At 40.6% G+C, this 17,772-nt stretch overlaps 2 protein-coding genes across 3 annotated transcripts in view; both read left to right on the plus strand.

Annotated features, from left to right (window-relative positions):
* Window positions 1–17,772, plus strand: part of LOC139944341 (uncharacterized) — a 98,644-nt gene that overhangs the window by 14,315 nt on the left and 66,557 nt on the right. The window lies entirely within an intron of this gene.
* The window catches only part of LOC139944340 (rhomboid-related protein 3-like), a 43,155-nt gene that overhangs the window by 648 nt on the left and 24,735 nt on the right, over window positions 1–17,772 (plus strand). Inside the window, exons 2-3 of the mRNA XM_071941340.1 lie at window positions 11,528–11,685; window positions 12,751–12,956. Coding sequence (XP_071797441.1) covers window positions 12,753–12,956 — 204 coding nt within the window. The 5' untranslated portion in view covers window positions 11,528–11,685; window positions 12,751–12,752. The remainder of the gene's footprint in view (window positions 1–11,527; window positions 11,686–12,750; window positions 12,957–17,772) is intronic.

Consider the following 17,772-nt stretch of genomic DNA (forward strand, 5'->3'; position numbering starts at 1 on the left):
TGAAAAAGTGGTGGCGCCATACGGAAAGTTATCCCAAATTTTGACTGCTTCGAGTGCAATGGTTAAAACTACGACACCCTGGAGCGTTTTATTTTTCCGAGGCGCAGCCGAGAGAAAATGGAACGGTCTGGTGATCACCGACTCCGAGGGAGTCGTAGTTTGTACCATAGCACAAGTTAAAGCAGTCAATATTTGTTTTATAACACCCCAAGACTATTTATCATCTTTGTACACGTAACTTTCGTACGCTCGTTTCAGATACACACCTGCGCATCTGATTGGGTTCAAGGTGGGTAAAAAGACGTCTGGGTACTGCACACCGTGTGATAGTCGTCGCACCATCACACAACAATTGAGGCACTATCTGGAAAAGTTTCCGTATGACGCCACCACTTTTTCATGCGATATGAAATAATATAGTATCTTATTTACCTCAATGAGATATCCCTTTCTGTAAAAATGAGTGAAAAAGTGGTGGCGCCATACGGAAAGTTATCCCACTATCTTAGTAAAACTAAGACATATCAACCATCTAAAAGCACACAACTTCGTGTGACAAGAGTGTGTTTTCTTTCATAATATTGTAACGATTCCGGGGTGGGGTATGGTTCTTATGAATTTAACCAAGCCGCCACTCTGGAATCTGAAGAAGTCACAGGGGAAGGATGAAATATAATATTGGGGGGTTGTCCTTAAACTCTTCTGATGAGGCACATTGAAATAAATCAGTGTTTCAAACAGAGGGTTGACATTAACCGCAAGGAACTACACAGTGTGTATTTTATTCAATCATGTTCAATCACAAAATGTACATAGCGCCCTCTCTTGATTTAAACGGTATTAACTTAAGGTATTCAGTAATCAATCAGTTCGCTGGTTCATTATTCGCACGCAGCAGTACATGGTAGCGTGGCTGCTCGTGTAGTAACTATCTAATGAGAATCGCCCATGAATAAAGTGAGTAGCATCATTTTGCGTGTGTGTGTGTTTCTTGAATGGTCTTGAGTTCTTGAGGTCTTGGATGGTCTTGAGTTCTTGAGGTCTTGAGTTCTTGAGGTCCTGAGGTCTTGAGGTCTTGAGTGGCGATCTCGAGTCTGGAAGCGACTGAGCCCCGATCTCTGGTTTTCGTCCCCTTTTATAGCCTAGCAGACGTACGCGCTGCACTAAGCCAGAGAACCGATTGGTTAACTATAAGCGTTAAGAAAACAAAATGTTAACACCTTTGGTAGCGTGCGCGCTAGCAGTTTGTAAGCGTAAAGCGCACGCGAACGCACAGCCCAATACGCACAACCAAATGTGTGAACACTAAATTTAGCTGAAGATAAACTTACAATAATGGTGAATTAGCAAGACATTATAAATAAAGAGATAGCATTTAAGTAGTCTCAACAACTCTATAATTAATTCTAAAACGCAAGGCAGTTTTCGCCACACTACCCCCTTCTAAAAAAAAAAGAATGCGTCCTCGCATTGTATCCGCAACAAGAAAATTTGTACATTACTCTGAAAAACTGGAACTCAACTTTATGAAACTTTCAAAACTAGCTAAATACTAACTTTCTATTAAATATCAATGGAACATTACATCACTTAGCAAAAATTGCTCTTGCTTAATTAAAATGGAAGTTATCTTTCTTGATCCTTCCTTAATTTTTAAAATCATTGCATCCAAATGCAACCATAAAATTCCACTTCGTCAGACCATCTTATTTCCATGGTCCATTACTCTAAACTAATAAAGGGAGAGAGAGCGCGCTTTTAAATAAATAATAAATTATTTTAATGTTGGCCCATCTAGACCTTCATTAAAACCACAAAATTCCATTACTCTGCTTCTTAAACACCTTAATTTACCTTTAAATACTCCACTTTAACTGTGCCTTTGCCTCAATAAATTAATTTAATCTTTAATGAAAAGGGGGGGGGGGGGTTCCACCGCGGTCGCGTCGTTGATGCCTCACTCCTGTTCCTGTGGTTCCCTCAGAGGAGATACCGTCTTGCCAGGGCGTCTTGGCCGTGGAGTCGTCTTGGGTTCCTCTTGCATGGGGATGAAGTCACTTGGGAGGGGTCGTCTTGACGTAGAGGCGTCTTTGGGTGAAGTCGTCGACATCGCCGGAGTTTCTTGTCTTTAGTCTTTGATTATTACCATTCTTTCACCAGTAATAATGTCAATCTGCTGAGCTGATGGTGATGCAAACATCCACCTTACACGTGGGTATATTCTTGGAGATTCTCTTCCTATGTCTCCTCTCTTTTTTTTTTCTTGATTTCGTAGATGAACTGTCTCGAGCAACTCCTTATTGCTCATTTTCTTTACTGTTGCTAGTTTTCTCTGCTTTTTCTTTACAATTTTACACTGCAACTATACTGGATCAATAACTTGCGGTCTCTCCGCAAAAACGTATGAGGGCGCCCTCCATAATATCCACTCACTCCGTGCGTGCGCGTTGCATCCAAGCACGAGTAGTATACAACATCCAGCATAACTTGATTAGGTCTCTACTCAGGTCGAAGGTGTTGGGCATACTGACGTCTTGAAGAGGCTTGCTTTTGATGATAACCGCTAAAAACAAAATATCCTCTTGGGCTTTTGAAACAGTGATCAGTTGTTTCTCCCAAAGTCTATTGTCGCTTATTAATCATCCTTGCTGCATCAGCCGTCTTGGCGTCATCTTTGTGCTCTGTTTCCTCCTTTGCCTTTGCAGTCGTCCATATCTTTGCAATAGTCTTGATTAATTCTCTGCGGGCTCTTTTCACTCCAGCCCTTTATTCTTGAGTTCATCTCTCTTTGTTTACGTGTTTTCCATCTTTAAAAAAAAAAACTTCTTTTGCATCATCAAAGGCCTTGTATTTTCTCTTTATCTGTCTCCATATCTTGCCGGTGGCCGTCTTTCTCTGTGACTGCGACGCGCCTCGCAATTGTCTTGTTCCAGTCCCTCATCTTTCTCGAGGTTGTCCAACTGGTTTCTCTGCTGGCAAGGCTTCTCTTTATTTGTCTTCGCCGTCGTCTCCATGGTTTCTCTGTCTTGACTTAGACTTTCACTTTCATCAGTCTTTTCCGTCATCTCCATGGTTTCTTTATCTTGATGTCGATTGTCACGAGTATCTTGCCGTCGTTCTGTACCATTTTCATCTCCATCCATCGTTGCTGGAGTTCGTGCCCTTGCCGTGTCTTGATACCACGTTGGCGCATTCTCTCCAGTGTAAGGTTTCAGTCTGTTGTAGTGTACAATTCTTGGCTTTCCCTTCGCTCCTTTCTGAATTCGGTAGGTGACGTCACTCATACACGTTGTTACCACAAATGGTCCATCCCACGGTAATTGGAACTTGGGGCAATGACCTCGTTTTCGTTTTGAGTTGTACAGCCATACTATGTCTCCTTTGCTGTATCCCCCATGGTCTGCTTTGTGGTCATAGTTGCGTTTCTGTCTGTCACTTGCAATTTGAAGATGTTCTCGTGCGTATTGATGGACTTGCTCCATACATTCCTGGCGACGAGCAACATATTCAACTTGATTTTCTTGCTGGTCATCTTTCGGTCTCTCCATTAGTAAATCGACCGGCAAGGTTGCCTCTCTTCCCATCATCATCTCATTGGGTGTGTAGCCGGTTGTTTCGTGATCAGCAGATCTATAAGCCATCATGACATATGGCAAATAGATATCCCAGTCTCTCTGGTTATTGTCTACAAACATGGCTAGCATCCCTTCAATAGTTCTGTTCGCCCTCTCTATCATCCCGTCCGATTGAGGATGCAGTGCCGATGTTCTTGTTTTATCAATGCCAAGTAGTTCACATATTTCTTTGAAAAGGTGAGACTCAAAGTTTCTCCCTTGATCTGTATGGAGCTGCATCGGGACGCCATATCTGCAGACAAACTGTTCAACAAAAACTGTTGCTATCGTAGCGGCTTCTTGATTCGGTATTGCATAGGCCTCGGTCCACTTGGTGAAGTAGTCACCTATAACCAGAATATATCGGTTGTCTCGATCAGTCTGGGGTAGTGGACCCAACACATCCATAGCTACTCTTTCCATGGGTACTCCTACGTTATAGGTTTTCATTGGGCCTCGGCGGGTCTTGTTTGGAGACTTTCTTGATGCACACTTGTCGCATGTTGAGACGATGAGATTCACATCTCGTTGCCATCTGTTCCAGTAATACCTGCTTCTGACTCTGCCCCTTGTCTTGTTTTGTCCAAGATGACCACATGTTTTGTCGCTATGTAATCTTGTTACAAGAGTCTTCCTTAAACTCTTTGGAAGAACAATCTGCCACTTGATGATATCGCCAGTCACGGTTTCCCATCGTCGGCATAGGACGCCGTCTCGAATGTGCAATCTTTCCCATTGTGCCCAGTAGCTCTTTACTTCTGCACTTTCAGGTGAAACATCAGCCCACCGTGGTCGCTCGGCTGAAGTTTCCTTCCATTGGAGTATCTTGCATACACTCTTGTCTTTTCTTTGTGCGTCTTTAAGTTCTTCTTCCGTTATAAACTGTTCCTCGTCGTTGTTTCTTTCACTTGTTTGCTCTTGAGCATTTGTCGTGACGATTCCACAAAATGGTTGATCAGCAATCTCTACAGATGCGCCATCAACAATTGGTCTTGTACTTTCACTTGTTGTTTTATGCTGTCGGGGCTTTCTCATGCTGTACTTTATTTCTTGTGCTGTGCTGTATTTCTCTGTCTTGTCACATTGTTTGCATTCATTGGCACAAGGTTTTCTTGACAGACCGTCAGCGTTCCCATGTTGCTTACCAGGACGATGTTGGATATCAAAATCATAGGCGCTCATAAGTTCCAACCATCTTGCCATCTGTCCTTCCGGGTTCTTGAAATTCATTAGCCACCGAAGTGCTCCGTGATCTGTCCGGATGAGAAATTTCCTGCCATACAAGTAGTGATGAAAATGTTTGGTGGACGCAACCACTGCGAGTAATTCCTTTCTTGTTACACAATATTGTCTCTCTGCTTTAGCCAATGATCTGCTGTAAAATGCGATGACTTTCTCATTTCCATCTTGAACTTGTGATAACACTGCCCCTACTCCTTGATTACTTGCATCTGTGTCTAAGATGAAGGTTTCGTCACTTGAAGGGTACACCAGTATTGGAGTGGTTGTCAGATCCCTCTTGAGTCGTTGAAATGCATCTTCACATTCCTTTGTCCACACAAAATTAATTTGCGTCTTCTCTGTTAGGCGGTGCAGAGGTCTTGCAATTTCAGCAAAATTTCTGACGAATCGTCTGTAATATGAGCAAAGTCCTAGAAAGCTCCGAACTTCAGTCACTGTTCTGGGGGTGGGCCATTTATCAACTACCTCTGTCTTGACCGGATCTGTCTGTATACCTTGACTTGAGACGACATGTCCCAAAAATGTCACTCTCTCCTGAAAGAGATGACACTTCTTTGGACTCAACTTAAGGCCAGCTGTCCTGAGTCGCGTCAGTACTTCTTGTAATCTTTGAAGGGCTGCTTGAAAATGATTTCCATAAACGATGACGTCATCAATGTAGAGTAAGCAGGTCTGCCATTGAAGTCCGGAGAGCACTCGTTCCATCAGGCGTTCAAAGGTTGCGGGCGCATTACATAAACCAAAGGGCATCACCTTGAATTCGAACAGCCCCTCTTTGGTAATGAAAGCAGTTTTCTCCTTATCTTTCTGTGCCATCTCCACTTGCCAGTACCCACTTGCCAAATCCAGCGTTGAGAACCACTGAGACCCGGATAGTGTGTCCAGTGAGTCGTCGATTCTTGGTAAAGGGTATGAGTCTTTGATGGTTGAGGCATTTAGTTTTCGGTAGTCCACACAAAATCTTGTTGATCCATCTTTTTTCTTGACTAAAACGATGGGCGAAGCCCAGGGGCTTGACGATGGTTCAATCACCCCTCGCTTTAACATCTTGTCGATTTCTTCTTTTGCTACATCTCTTTGATGTATTGGGAGTCTCCTGGATGGTTGTCTGATCGGCCGTGCCTCACCAGTATTTATCTCGTGCTTGACAATTGAAGTCTTTCCCAGATCACTTGAGTCTTTTGCAAAAACATCTTGAAACGTCGTCAAGACTCTTGATAATTGCATCTTTTGACTTGGATTTAGCCTTTCACTACTGATCTTGAATAATTCGGTCAAGTGCTCTGGAATTTCTTGTTCCGACGCTTGCTTGTTCTCTTGTAATATAGTTACACGACGTCCCTCTTTTTCTTGCACGATTTCACCACTCTCTACGGGTTCACACGTGGCCAACACTGCACCCTGGTAGATTATTATAGCTTCATCTTTAAGATTGAGAACTCTGATCGGTACCAACTCTTGTTGGACATCAACCAAGGTTTTGGCAACCATGACCTCGTGATTTCTGACGAATCTCGGCTCAGGTTCAACAATGCCAAACTTCGAATTTCTATTTCTGTGTTTCAGCTTGCCAGGCAGCAATATCTCTTCTCCTGCTTTGATTGTAATAGTTCGGTCGGCTATCACTCGGGTGCACTTTTCAGCAGACGCCCGGTAAACATGACATTTTACTTGCTGTCCTCCAATCTGAATTTCGCCTCTTCCCAAATTCAGTGTACAGTCGTACGTTTCAAGGAAGTCGTAGCCCAGAATTCCCTCAGGCTCAATGTCAGCTAGGTATACGTCTTGACTTATTACTTTACTTTGTTCTTTAACTTGAAATTCTAGCTTGAGTCGTCCTTGTCCCAAACAAGGGGCGAGTTCTCCATTGGCCATGGCTACTTTTACGTTTGTCGAATCTAGTCTTGGTCTTGAACTTTCGGAAATCTTGTAATACATATCTGGGCGGATGATAGTCAAGCTTGCCCCAGTATCCACTAGAAAGTTTACTTGAACGCCTTCAACTCGAACTGTTACTTCTATGCCTTGATTAATTACTGCACGCTTTACTGATGGGGGTTTGCTTTCTTTTGGTCCGTCTGTCCTTAGTTTCCCAGCCGACCGTTGGACCTCGAAATCGGCTGCTGTTCGTTTCCCTGCTGCATTGCTTGTTGGCTCATATTATTGTTGTATCTGTAAGAATTCTGTCTTGGGTGCGGACACTCACGTGCAAAATGGCCTAATTCATTGCAATTCCAACATGCAGGGGGTCCTCTATTGTTTCTTTCATGGTGCCTCCAGTTCGGTCCATCTTGCCTGTACTGGTTCTTTGCTTGGTTGCGTTGATCATATGCCGGTGATGACGTCACTTTATCGGTCTGGGTAAACCCAGCACCCTCTTTATGCCCACTGGTCATGTTCTTTAAAGCCTTGGTTAGAGCGCCAAGTTCATCAGACAGTGAGAGAATCTTGCCTTGTATGTCTTTCATTTCGTTACTTTGCTCCGATTCTTTGTCTTGTTCTGGTACGATAACTCTTGCCATTTTCCGAGTTACCCCACGCTGGCGATCAGCCGCCTGGAAAGCCTCTAGTTCCACTGCCATGCGGACTGCATCAGCCAGAGTTTCTGGTTTAGATTGGAAAACACGCCATCTTATCTCACCATCGGTCAGAGCATCAATAAAATGTTCTTGAGATAAAGTTTCTTGTAAAACGTACGTAGCTGATGGGTACGCAAGCCGTGTGAGTCGTCTAATTGCTTGAGCCAACTCAGGCAATGTTTCTTCCCTCTTTCGTTGTCTGTTCTTTAACTGTACTCTAAATAATTCTTTCTGGTTATTTGAGCCGAACCTGTTGTTCAAGGCGGTTACCAAAGCTGTGTAGTCATGACGACTGTCATCATCCAAGTCACCCAAAACGCACTGTGCTGAACCTCTTAAATTGGCTGCGAGATACATAGCCTTTACTTTGTCACTCCAGCCATTCATTTCAGAAAGCATTTCAAATTGAACAGCATAGTCGTTCCAACAACTGGATCCGTCGTAGCTTGTAGGTTTTATCTTCATCTTTGCACCACAACCTCTGTTTTCTTGATTTCTTGTTTTCATGTTTTCTTGGTTGGGCCTTGTTTCTTGATCGGGTCTTGTTTTCTTGATTGGGTCTTGCAACTGTGCTCTGTATTCTTTTAATTGTTCTCTTTCTTCATTTGCGCAATCCAACTCTCTCTGAAGAATTTCACATTCTGCCCTCATTTTGTCTAGAACTGCTTGTCCCTGTTTGATTACTTTCTTTTCCGGAGAATTATCACTTGAAGTTGACTCTGATAATCTTGAATCACCGCTCTCTGTAATCTTTATTTCATCCCTAGAACTTGCCGTGGAAATATTACTTTCATCTTCCCCTGAAACTTCACCTAAAAAGGATTCGTTCTGGATCTCTTGTTGTACTGGACTTTCCATCTTTATAAATTTCTCTTTTCGTCACTTTTAAACTCTTTAATTCTCTTTTCTTGATTCGAAGTTCTTTAATTCACCAGTCTTGAGATCCCACACCGCTGCCACCAAAATGTAACGATTCCGGGGTGGGGTATGGTTCTTATGAATTTAACCAAGCCGCCACTCTGGAATCTGAAGAAGTCACAGGGGAAGGATGAAATATAATATTGGGGGGTTGTCCTTAAACTCTTCTGATGAGGCACATTGAAATAAATCAGTGTTTCAAACAGAGGGTTGACATTAACCGCAAGGAACTACACAGTGTGTATTTTATTCAATCATGTTCAATCACAAAATGTACATAGCGCCCAATCATGTTCAATCACAAAATGTACATAGCGCCCTCTCTTGATTTAAACGGTATTAACTTAAGGTATTCAGTAATCAATCAGTTCGCTGGTTCATTATTCGCACGCAGCAGTACATGGTAGCGTGGCTGCTCGTGTAGTAACTATCTAATGAGAATCGCCCATGAATAAAGTGAGTAGCATCATTTTGCGTGTGTGTGTGTTTCTTGAATGGTCTTGAGTTCTTGAGGTCTTGGATGGTCTTGAGTTCTTGAGGTCTTGAGTTCTTGAGGTCCTGAGGTCTTGAGGTCTTGAGTGGCGATCTCGAGTCTGGAAGCGACTGAGCCCCGATCTCTGGTTTTCGTCCCCTTTTATAGCCTAGCAGACGTACGCGCTGCACTAAGCCAGAGAACCGATTGGTTAACTATAAGCGTTAAGAAAACAAAATGTTAACACCTTTGGTAGCGTGCGCGCTAGCAGTTTGTAAGCGTAAAGCGCACGCGAACGCACAGCCCAATACGCACAACCAAATGTGTGAACACTAAATTTAGCTGAAGATAAACTTACAATAATGGTGAATTAGCAAGACATTATAAATAAAGAGATAGCATTTAAGTAGTCTCAACAACTCTATAATTAATTCTAAAACGCAAGGCAGTTTTCGCCACAATATTATCTCGCAACCTCAACGCCTAATTGAGATTAAATTTTGACAGGTTTGCTATATTAAACGCAAATGTTTAGATACGCCAAGTGAGAAGACTGGTCTTTGACAATTACCAATAGACATACATTAGTGTCCATATTGTCTTTAAAGATTGGTTGACATGGTTGACCTTTCTAAAGATTCTATTCACCCACCCACCCACAATATAGTAAACATTTTTTAAATTAGATTTAAATATTGTTAACATAGTACTAAAACTTTATTTAATGACGAAAAGGAAAAGTTTCCGTACGGCGCCACCACTTTTTCAATCGATATGAAACAATAAAGTATCTAATTCTAATTTACCTCAATAAGAATGTTTCTTTTGGTAAAAATTTGCGAAAAAATGGTGCAGCGCCATACGGAAAGTTATCCATTGATAATGCAGGATAGCTCACCCTCATGTCAAACCATTCATTCAACCATAATAATCACAATGTATGGTTTGGTAAAATAAATTATATAATGCATCATGATTGAATACCAAAGAGTAAACAGGTTAGTTTGAAGTAGCATTCTGCTCGGGAACCAAAGCATTTTCTCCTTGGTAAGTGGCACCCAAGCAATTGGATGCCTTGGGCAAGAGCACCAAGGTATTCACCGGAGGCAATCAACTTTGTTGCCTCCATGAAGAATCAGGCTTGAATAATTGTTCCAAAATAATTGCTTTAAATATAAAAAATTATGTGAAGAAATACCTGAAACCGAAACTAGCAAGCTACTACTCATGACCATGAAGGTAGAAAATAATGACACTCACTCTTTGTCTCTCATGTCAGACTTGAACCCCAATCAATCTTTCATTTTATTAAGTATGGACAGGGTCAATGCATAAACCACAACAGAAACAGACTTGTTGTTTCAGTCTACCTCCGTGGTTCAGTATGTTGCCTTGCCGCTGCCTATGCACTATGAAACAGCATGCCTGCTGAGTTCCATCACATTGTGTTTGAAAGAAATCTTAACCTTCCCTAAGGCCTTACTGAAGAAGTCAATGACTTTAAATCAAAAGAAGTAACTGACATTCTTCTCTTGTTAGTGAATGAATTCACCAACTTTTTTCCCTTTGTCTGTGAATCAATTCACTTTCTGTTTTCTCTTTGTTGTGAAAGAACTAGGCACCAAGTTTTAGCCTTGTAAGAAAAAGGAGACAATGAGTACATCTTCCTTTTGTTACTATTGCTTTTGTTGTACACAAAGCTGTTTATTTTGTTTGCAATACTTGTAATGCTATTCTGTGCAGGTCATTTGGCATTTTTCGGTACAATGCCTCAGACAAATGTGTTTGTAAACTGATACCACGAGGCATACGTACATGTAGGCCTACAATGTGTTAAAGCCATGGTTTAGTTGTAAGAAGGCTAACAAAGTGACACTTTTTTTTCTTGGTTCTTTTTTGTTATATTTTTTAATATCAAATTTTACTTAACCATGCTAGACACAAGGTGATTAGATTCACACATTTTTGTTTTGAAAAGAATCGCATTTAAATTTCCTTATAATACTATTTGATTTGTTGTGATATTAAGTGTTACATTGTTTCTTTATAATTTGCTGGCTGCTTTTTTAACAAGTCAAGGTTGAAAATATCCTTTAAAATCTGTTTGCCAACTAAAACCTTGATTAAGTACATAATGAGAAGTAGTGCTTAGTAATTTGTAGTGAGGAAAATTGTCTGTCAATTATTTAGGAAAATATTCTGAAATATTCATTGCTTTTCCAAGCTTGATGAGCTCTGACGAAAAATGGTGTGTAATACATTATCATTGCAGTAGACAGTGATCGGTTAGCATAATGCAGTAAGATCACTGGAAAGCATCTCACAGGCCCCTCAAACGATACGCTCTGTTTCACAAGCAAGCTGCCCTGAGAATTGCCACAGGTACAGTGTGGATGTTTTGTAAGCCGTATAAGAATTGGCAGGCAAGCATCTTCCAACTCATCCCGACAGGATGCGTGGCTTTTTGATCCCGTGGCTGATTCTGTGAAATATACCAGCCAGGCCTGGATGCTTGCATATTTACTCGCCCTCAATTTTTCTTTCTTTGTTTTCCGCCTCCGTGAAATAAGATTCGGTGTTGGAAAAACTTCTGGAGGAGACATCAGTTTGAGGTATTTTATGTTGCCGCTGAGTTTGTCGCCTTATTTTGAGAGCTGATGCATACAGCGTGACTGAAATCTGTTCTTGTTTCCACAACCTAGATGCGTGCGGTGAGTGGTTACAGCCTTGGTCTGTCTGCCATATGCTATTGCAGAACTCATCAGCTGTTGTGCTGGAGAGGGATCTATTGAATCTTCAACGACTACAAAAAGACAGGAGGCGTGCATTTTAGTCTAATGCGATGTACCTGTATGAATAGGTAATTTTTTAATTCAAACTCAGTTGGGAGTTATCCATCATTTGACCGAGATGGGCCATTTGCTTGTTCATTTTTTTGGCAAAATATAGAAGTTAAAATTCTTAATGTTTTTTTTTATTGCCATTATTTCAAACTAATGAAAACTTGATTCATGTATTGAGTTGGAGCCACATATAACTTGCATGTAGTTTTGTTATAAAATATAGTTTATCTTCATCTGCTTCATAATTTGTTTGGCTCTCAACTCTCATAGTTTATATATGTATAGTTCCAGAGATTATAGCTTTTATACAGACCTGTAAGCTTCTTTTTTTAAAGGGCATGTGCACAAAGGTAAAGGGCATTTCAAGGGCACCAAGGCAATGACCAGGAGGGGGCATGCAATTACCTTTGTTGCCTCTGTAAAGTATCAGGCCTGAGCTTTAGACCTGTTACAGCAGGCCCAGTACCTCACAGAGGTAAATAGCGAGGCAAATTGCACTCTACTACGCCCTAGTCATTGTCTTGAAACATTTCCTCATAGAGGTGCCTTTTACTGTAATATTGCCTTGCCCTTAGTCCAACAAAGTTTCAACCATCAATATCAAGAACAAAACTCATCTTTTATGCTGAAACTAGGATGTCAAGGGCCATTTGAAAAAGTAAACAAAATTTCTTGTTTTCTGACCAAAACACCTGCTAAAACACCTTTTAAAATTCCGCAAGAGAAAAATGGTTTCAGTTGACAATGATGCCATTCATATTTTTTTGGTTCTCACTTGGAATTGTTTTTATATTTTTCTTACTTCCAACACCATGCGAACCTCAAATTGTACCTAAAATTCCTCTTACATGAGAATGTGATCACCTTGAGGAGGTTTTGAAACTTTCCATTGTGGAAGTGCAGCTACTGTAAGAGAGGTCTGTGGTAACACCATGTGAATATCTCTATTGTGGTTAATGACTCAATGTTTCGATCAGTATCTTCTGGAGAGATTGTTTACCATGGTGTTGCAAACCTCTCTTGAGCGGCTTGATTGTGACAATAAAGTAAAGACTTTAATGTTTTGTTCCATATACGACCAGTCATGATGCAAGTCACTCATCTGTATAGCCCCTGCTCCAACTCGGAACCAGAACCGAAGATCTCTGACGGTGAAGCCAAGGTAGAATGTACCACGAACTGTGTGGCTGGTCCGTCCAGACTGCCAGAAGACCTAGTAGTACCACTACTAGTTCTGCCAGCGGAGCAACAAAAACTTTTGCAACCTCTGCCAACAATCCCGGAAGATGTAAGTTAAAGAAAATCTTTCATTGGAGCCGTGGCTCTGGGAAACTCAAGTACATGTTTACTAAGTACTTACAGGCAATGGACACATTTGGTACAATGTAGTTGTCAAAGACCAGTATTTTCACTTGGTGTGAACCAGTATGCATCAAATAACGAATCTTTGAAAACTTTGACTCAATTGTTGGTCATCGAAGTTGCAAGAGAATGGTGAAAGAAAAAACACCCTTGTTGCTCACATTTGTGTGCTTCCAGATGCTTAAAAGACTTCGGGCCTGCAGCTCGTAATAATTTGAGTAAGAAATTACCTCTTTCTCACATGCTTCATCAAGTCAGAGGGAGCCGTTTCGCACAATGTTTAATACTACCAACAGCTCTCCATTACTCGTTACCAAGTGAGTTTTTATGCTAACAATTATTTTGAGTAATTATCAATAGTGTCCAATGCCTTTAGAAGTTAAAGACAAGTTGTCCATATAGTAGGCCAGGGTGGATTTCACAAAGGTAGTCCTAGCTTAGGACTAGTCCTAGGCAATGCTAAGAGATAGGACTGGTCCTAAGTTAGGACCAGTAACTCATCCTCACTTAGGACTGGTCCTATCTCTTAGCATTGCCTAGGACTAGTCCTAAGTTAGGACTACCTTTGTGAAATCCACCCTAGGCTTGTTAATAGCTTTAGTCAGATCTTATGTTGCTGATTGAAATGTGCCATGATATTATTCGGGGGGGGGGGGGCACCACTCCATCAAAAGTGTGGACATTTTCCAGAGTGCACAGCAGTTACATGTCAACGATCACCCAGCAGTGACTAAGAGCTCCAAGAATACTGAAGTACACTTGGTGGAAAAGGTGATAACATAGGTCCTTACCTTGTTCCGCACCCAACACTATATTAACCAATGAATAACGCAGCCTCAGAAAATCATTCCAGTACCGCTATGTATAACTAAGACGCAAAATGCAGTGAAAGTGACAAATTATACAGGCTTATTCCTAATGAGGTTCTTTTTGTGCGTGTGGTTTATGAAACTATTACAAAAGGTCCACTAGTCATACCCAATTGATTTTCATCGTTTTTAAATGCAATTTTCAGAGCCTAGTCATTGGTGTGCTTGTGTATGGCATAGCTAAGTGCGCTAAAGAGAGGATCTGAAAAAAATATCCTTTCATAAAGTCTCTCCTCAAAATCCATTTGCTGACACATTTGTCAACCGATTCTTCTGGTCATCTTTATGTACAACAACTACAGTACCTCTGTTGACCTGACAAAACTACGAATACCAGACCTATCATACGTATATGTAGACCCTACCCATAAAACTTGTAAACGTTGTTTTACAGTTTTATGTAAATATCAAGTCAACAGTGTTGGAGTGTCACTGAATTGGACAGCACCGTCATTGTTTAATCAAATAACCAATGCATTTGGCAACACAGTGCATGTTTGTCACTAAGATAAATATCAACATTTATAATGCTTACTGTACATTGTACAATGTACAAAATGTACATTCTTACCCCACCCAAATCTATCTTGATATGTTGGAGGTTTCATAGGGCCAAATTTCACAGCTTTGTTCTGTTTTGCTGTAATTTGACATACATATGTAGTAGCAAAGAATCTTTGTTGCTTGACACAGCTTTACTAGCGCAGAAATTGTTGACACTTGCCCTGTAAAGTGTAAGAGGAGAGTGTTGATCGCAGAATTCCTTAGTTCAGCTGCTGACCCATAAAACTGTATCCCCATGCATTCCCCCTTCATCTGCACCTAAAAAGTAATGAATACTTTGCTTGCAAAACATTAAGGACTTATTTGATTTAAGGCATTGCATGGTGAGGTACATGTATCAATAGATTTGTGGTACCACCATGTGTTTATTTGTACAATTGCTGGGTACTTTTGAGAACTTGTCTTTTATTCTACTACATTTTGTACCACTGGAATACATATTGTTTGTATGTAACGCAACCCACCATTGAAGATCCTTTAACAAAACCTGTAATTTGATGGGGCAGCATTCGTGACAGTGTGTTATAAATATTAAAAGTGCTGACTCCTCTTTTTTGGGGGGGTGGAGGGTGTGGTTGGGGGAGGGGGAGGGGCAGGCCTGTGTACTTCGAGGAGGCAAAAAAGGCGATTGCCTCCATGCCTCCTTGTCATTGCATTGGTGCCCTTGAAATCGCACAGTGGAAATTTACTTAGGGTGCCCAAAACCAAGGAGAAAATGCCTTGCCCTTTCAAAAATGAAAAGCATACAGTACAGGCCAGGGGGGGGGGGTAGTTGGTTTTGGTGCTCTTCAGAGAAAATGGGATGTTTAAGGATCTTTTCAGTCCCATTACATCACCGCAGGATGAGTTATACATGCCGGTATTATTCAAACAGGATGACTGATGGTCTCTTGCTGGTTTATCCATTATGAGGGGGTGTCATCGGTAGAAATGTCAGCTTGAAATCGTCACAAGGTGATGATACTCGCTCAAAATTACTCATTGATGGCCACAGTTTTTTTTTCCAAGCAGGGAAGAATTGTCCGAATTAATTTATTGATAAGATCCTTTATTCCGAGGGAATACGTAATTTTTTACAGCCATGGCCATTACCACTTTCCTTCTTACTGTAGTGTACTTCTATAGTTTGGAAGAGCTACAATGTATGAAGCAGAAAATGTTGGCTTAAATACACAATTGTTACATTACTTACTGTTTGTCCATTAGCCTATAATTCAAATCAAACTGAGTACAAATTTCAAGTGTCACAGCTTAAAATAATCTACCCCTTTTACCCAATATCTTTTCTGGAACACACCCGTAAAAGGTACCGTTTGTTCAACCCCGATAAAATACTTAACAGTAACTTAGCATGAAAGCGACCTTCTTCTGTAATGACATGAAACATGATATAGCATGCAGATCTTTTCTTTACTCTCAAGTCTAAAGGGAGGGGATCATTCGACATCAAGTCCCATGAATATCTAATAAACTTAAAGCAAAACAAATGCAACATTCCGATCTGAATGAATTGCTTTGTTTTATCGGTCATTCCAGCAGAACAAGTAAATTTATTTGACAGCCATAGAGCAACCCTCACTCTGCGAGTGTACAGTGTATATATTGTGTTTTTTGACACGGCTGGGGTCAAAGCATAGAGAAAGGACCATAAATTCCCTATTTTCTAGTCAAAGCCTTGTAAACATAACATAACTGTATCCTAAGCTTCCAAGCCCCAGGATTGTGGTTGTCATTCAAGCAGAAATTTAATTAGTGATTTTACTAGAACAGTTGACTCTATAGGCAGGCCACAACAACTATCACAACCACAGTGATGAGTGCCAGACTTGGCAATTTGTGGTCACATACATGTAATTGGATTTTGGTGTTAATGACCAAATACGGTTCCAATTATTTTTGTGTTTTGTTATTATTTTATTATACACTGTACATGGTGTACATAGAACAAATATTTTTTTGAGTGGCCCGGAATTTTCATTCTGTTCAGTAAAAGATTGTTATAATTTTACTTAATTTACCAAAGCGCTACCATATATTCATTCAAAAAGAGTACAGCTCTCCAAGGTTATCTTGGTTGTTTCTTAACTTAATTCAAAGATAAACCAACTTTAATGAGAAGGCATATTGTACATAATATTAAAAATATTTAAACAAAGGGCACACAATTTTTGTAAGTAAAACTGTAAGCCCTCTAAGATTATATGAATGAAATTTTCAGAGGATAATTTGATAAAATTTCTTGTGAAAACTGGAATGAACAAACCCCAAGGTTAGTTCAGGCCTTGTACTTCACAGAGGCAACCAAGGTGATTGCCCCCTTAAGGCCCAGTCACACATGCCCCGATAACGAGAACGATAAAAATGCACACCCTCGATTGGTTGAAATGCTCCCCGCAAAATACACCCTTGCTCATTCAACCAATCGAGGGCGTGCATTTTTATCGTTATCGGGGCCTGTGTGACCGGGCTTTTAGCCATTGCCTTGGGGCCCTTGGAATGCTCCAGTAGAAAGTTACTACTTCCTCCCCATATGGTTCCCTTTTTAAACTAAGGAGAAATGTCTTGGTGCCCTTGCCCTTTTAAGAAACGAAGCATACAGGCTTGCTTATTTATCCCTTTAAATCACTGTGTCTTAACTGAAGCCCTGACTAATTCTCACTGAAGTAAAGCAAGAGATAATTGCTTTCACACCCATTTGCCTCAATGTCCTTGAAACTATCAAATACTTAAAGAGCAACAAAATGACCTAGTTATGACTAGTTATTCCCTAGTCTTCATTCAAGACAATCCTGATTGTTTATACTCCACTATTTGCTTTAGGCATGTTGCTCACTATCACCAAAAAAACTAGTGTTCAAAGGTCTTGGAGCCAAGACTAGTCAAAATCTCACATCCTATAATAATTGCTCTTATTTCAATTGGGATGACTGAGAATTTGTTTTGACATCCTAGTTATTCCCTAGTCTTGATTCAAGACAATCCTGATTGTTTATACTCCACAATTTGCTGTAGGCACATTGCTCACTATCACCAAAAAACTAGTGAAGGTCTTGGAGCCAAGTCAAGTCAAAATCTCTCATCATACAAAATTGCTCTTATTTCAATTGGGATGACTGAGAAATTGTTTCAACGTCCTAGTTATTCCCTAGTCTTGATTCAAGACAATACGATTGTTTATACTCAACAATTTGCTGTAGGCATATTGCTCACTATCACCAAAAAACTAGCGAAGGTCTTGGAGCCAAGACTAGTATAGTCAAAATCTCACATCCTATAATAATTGCTTTTATTTCAATTGGGATGACTTTT

The sequence above is a fragment of the Asterias amurensis genome, chromosome 11 (genome assembly GCF_032118995.1).
Source record: "Asterias amurensis chromosome 11, ASM3211899v1".
NCBI lineage: Eukaryota > Metazoa > Echinodermata > Asteroidea > Forcipulatida > Asteriidae > Asterias > Asterias amurensis.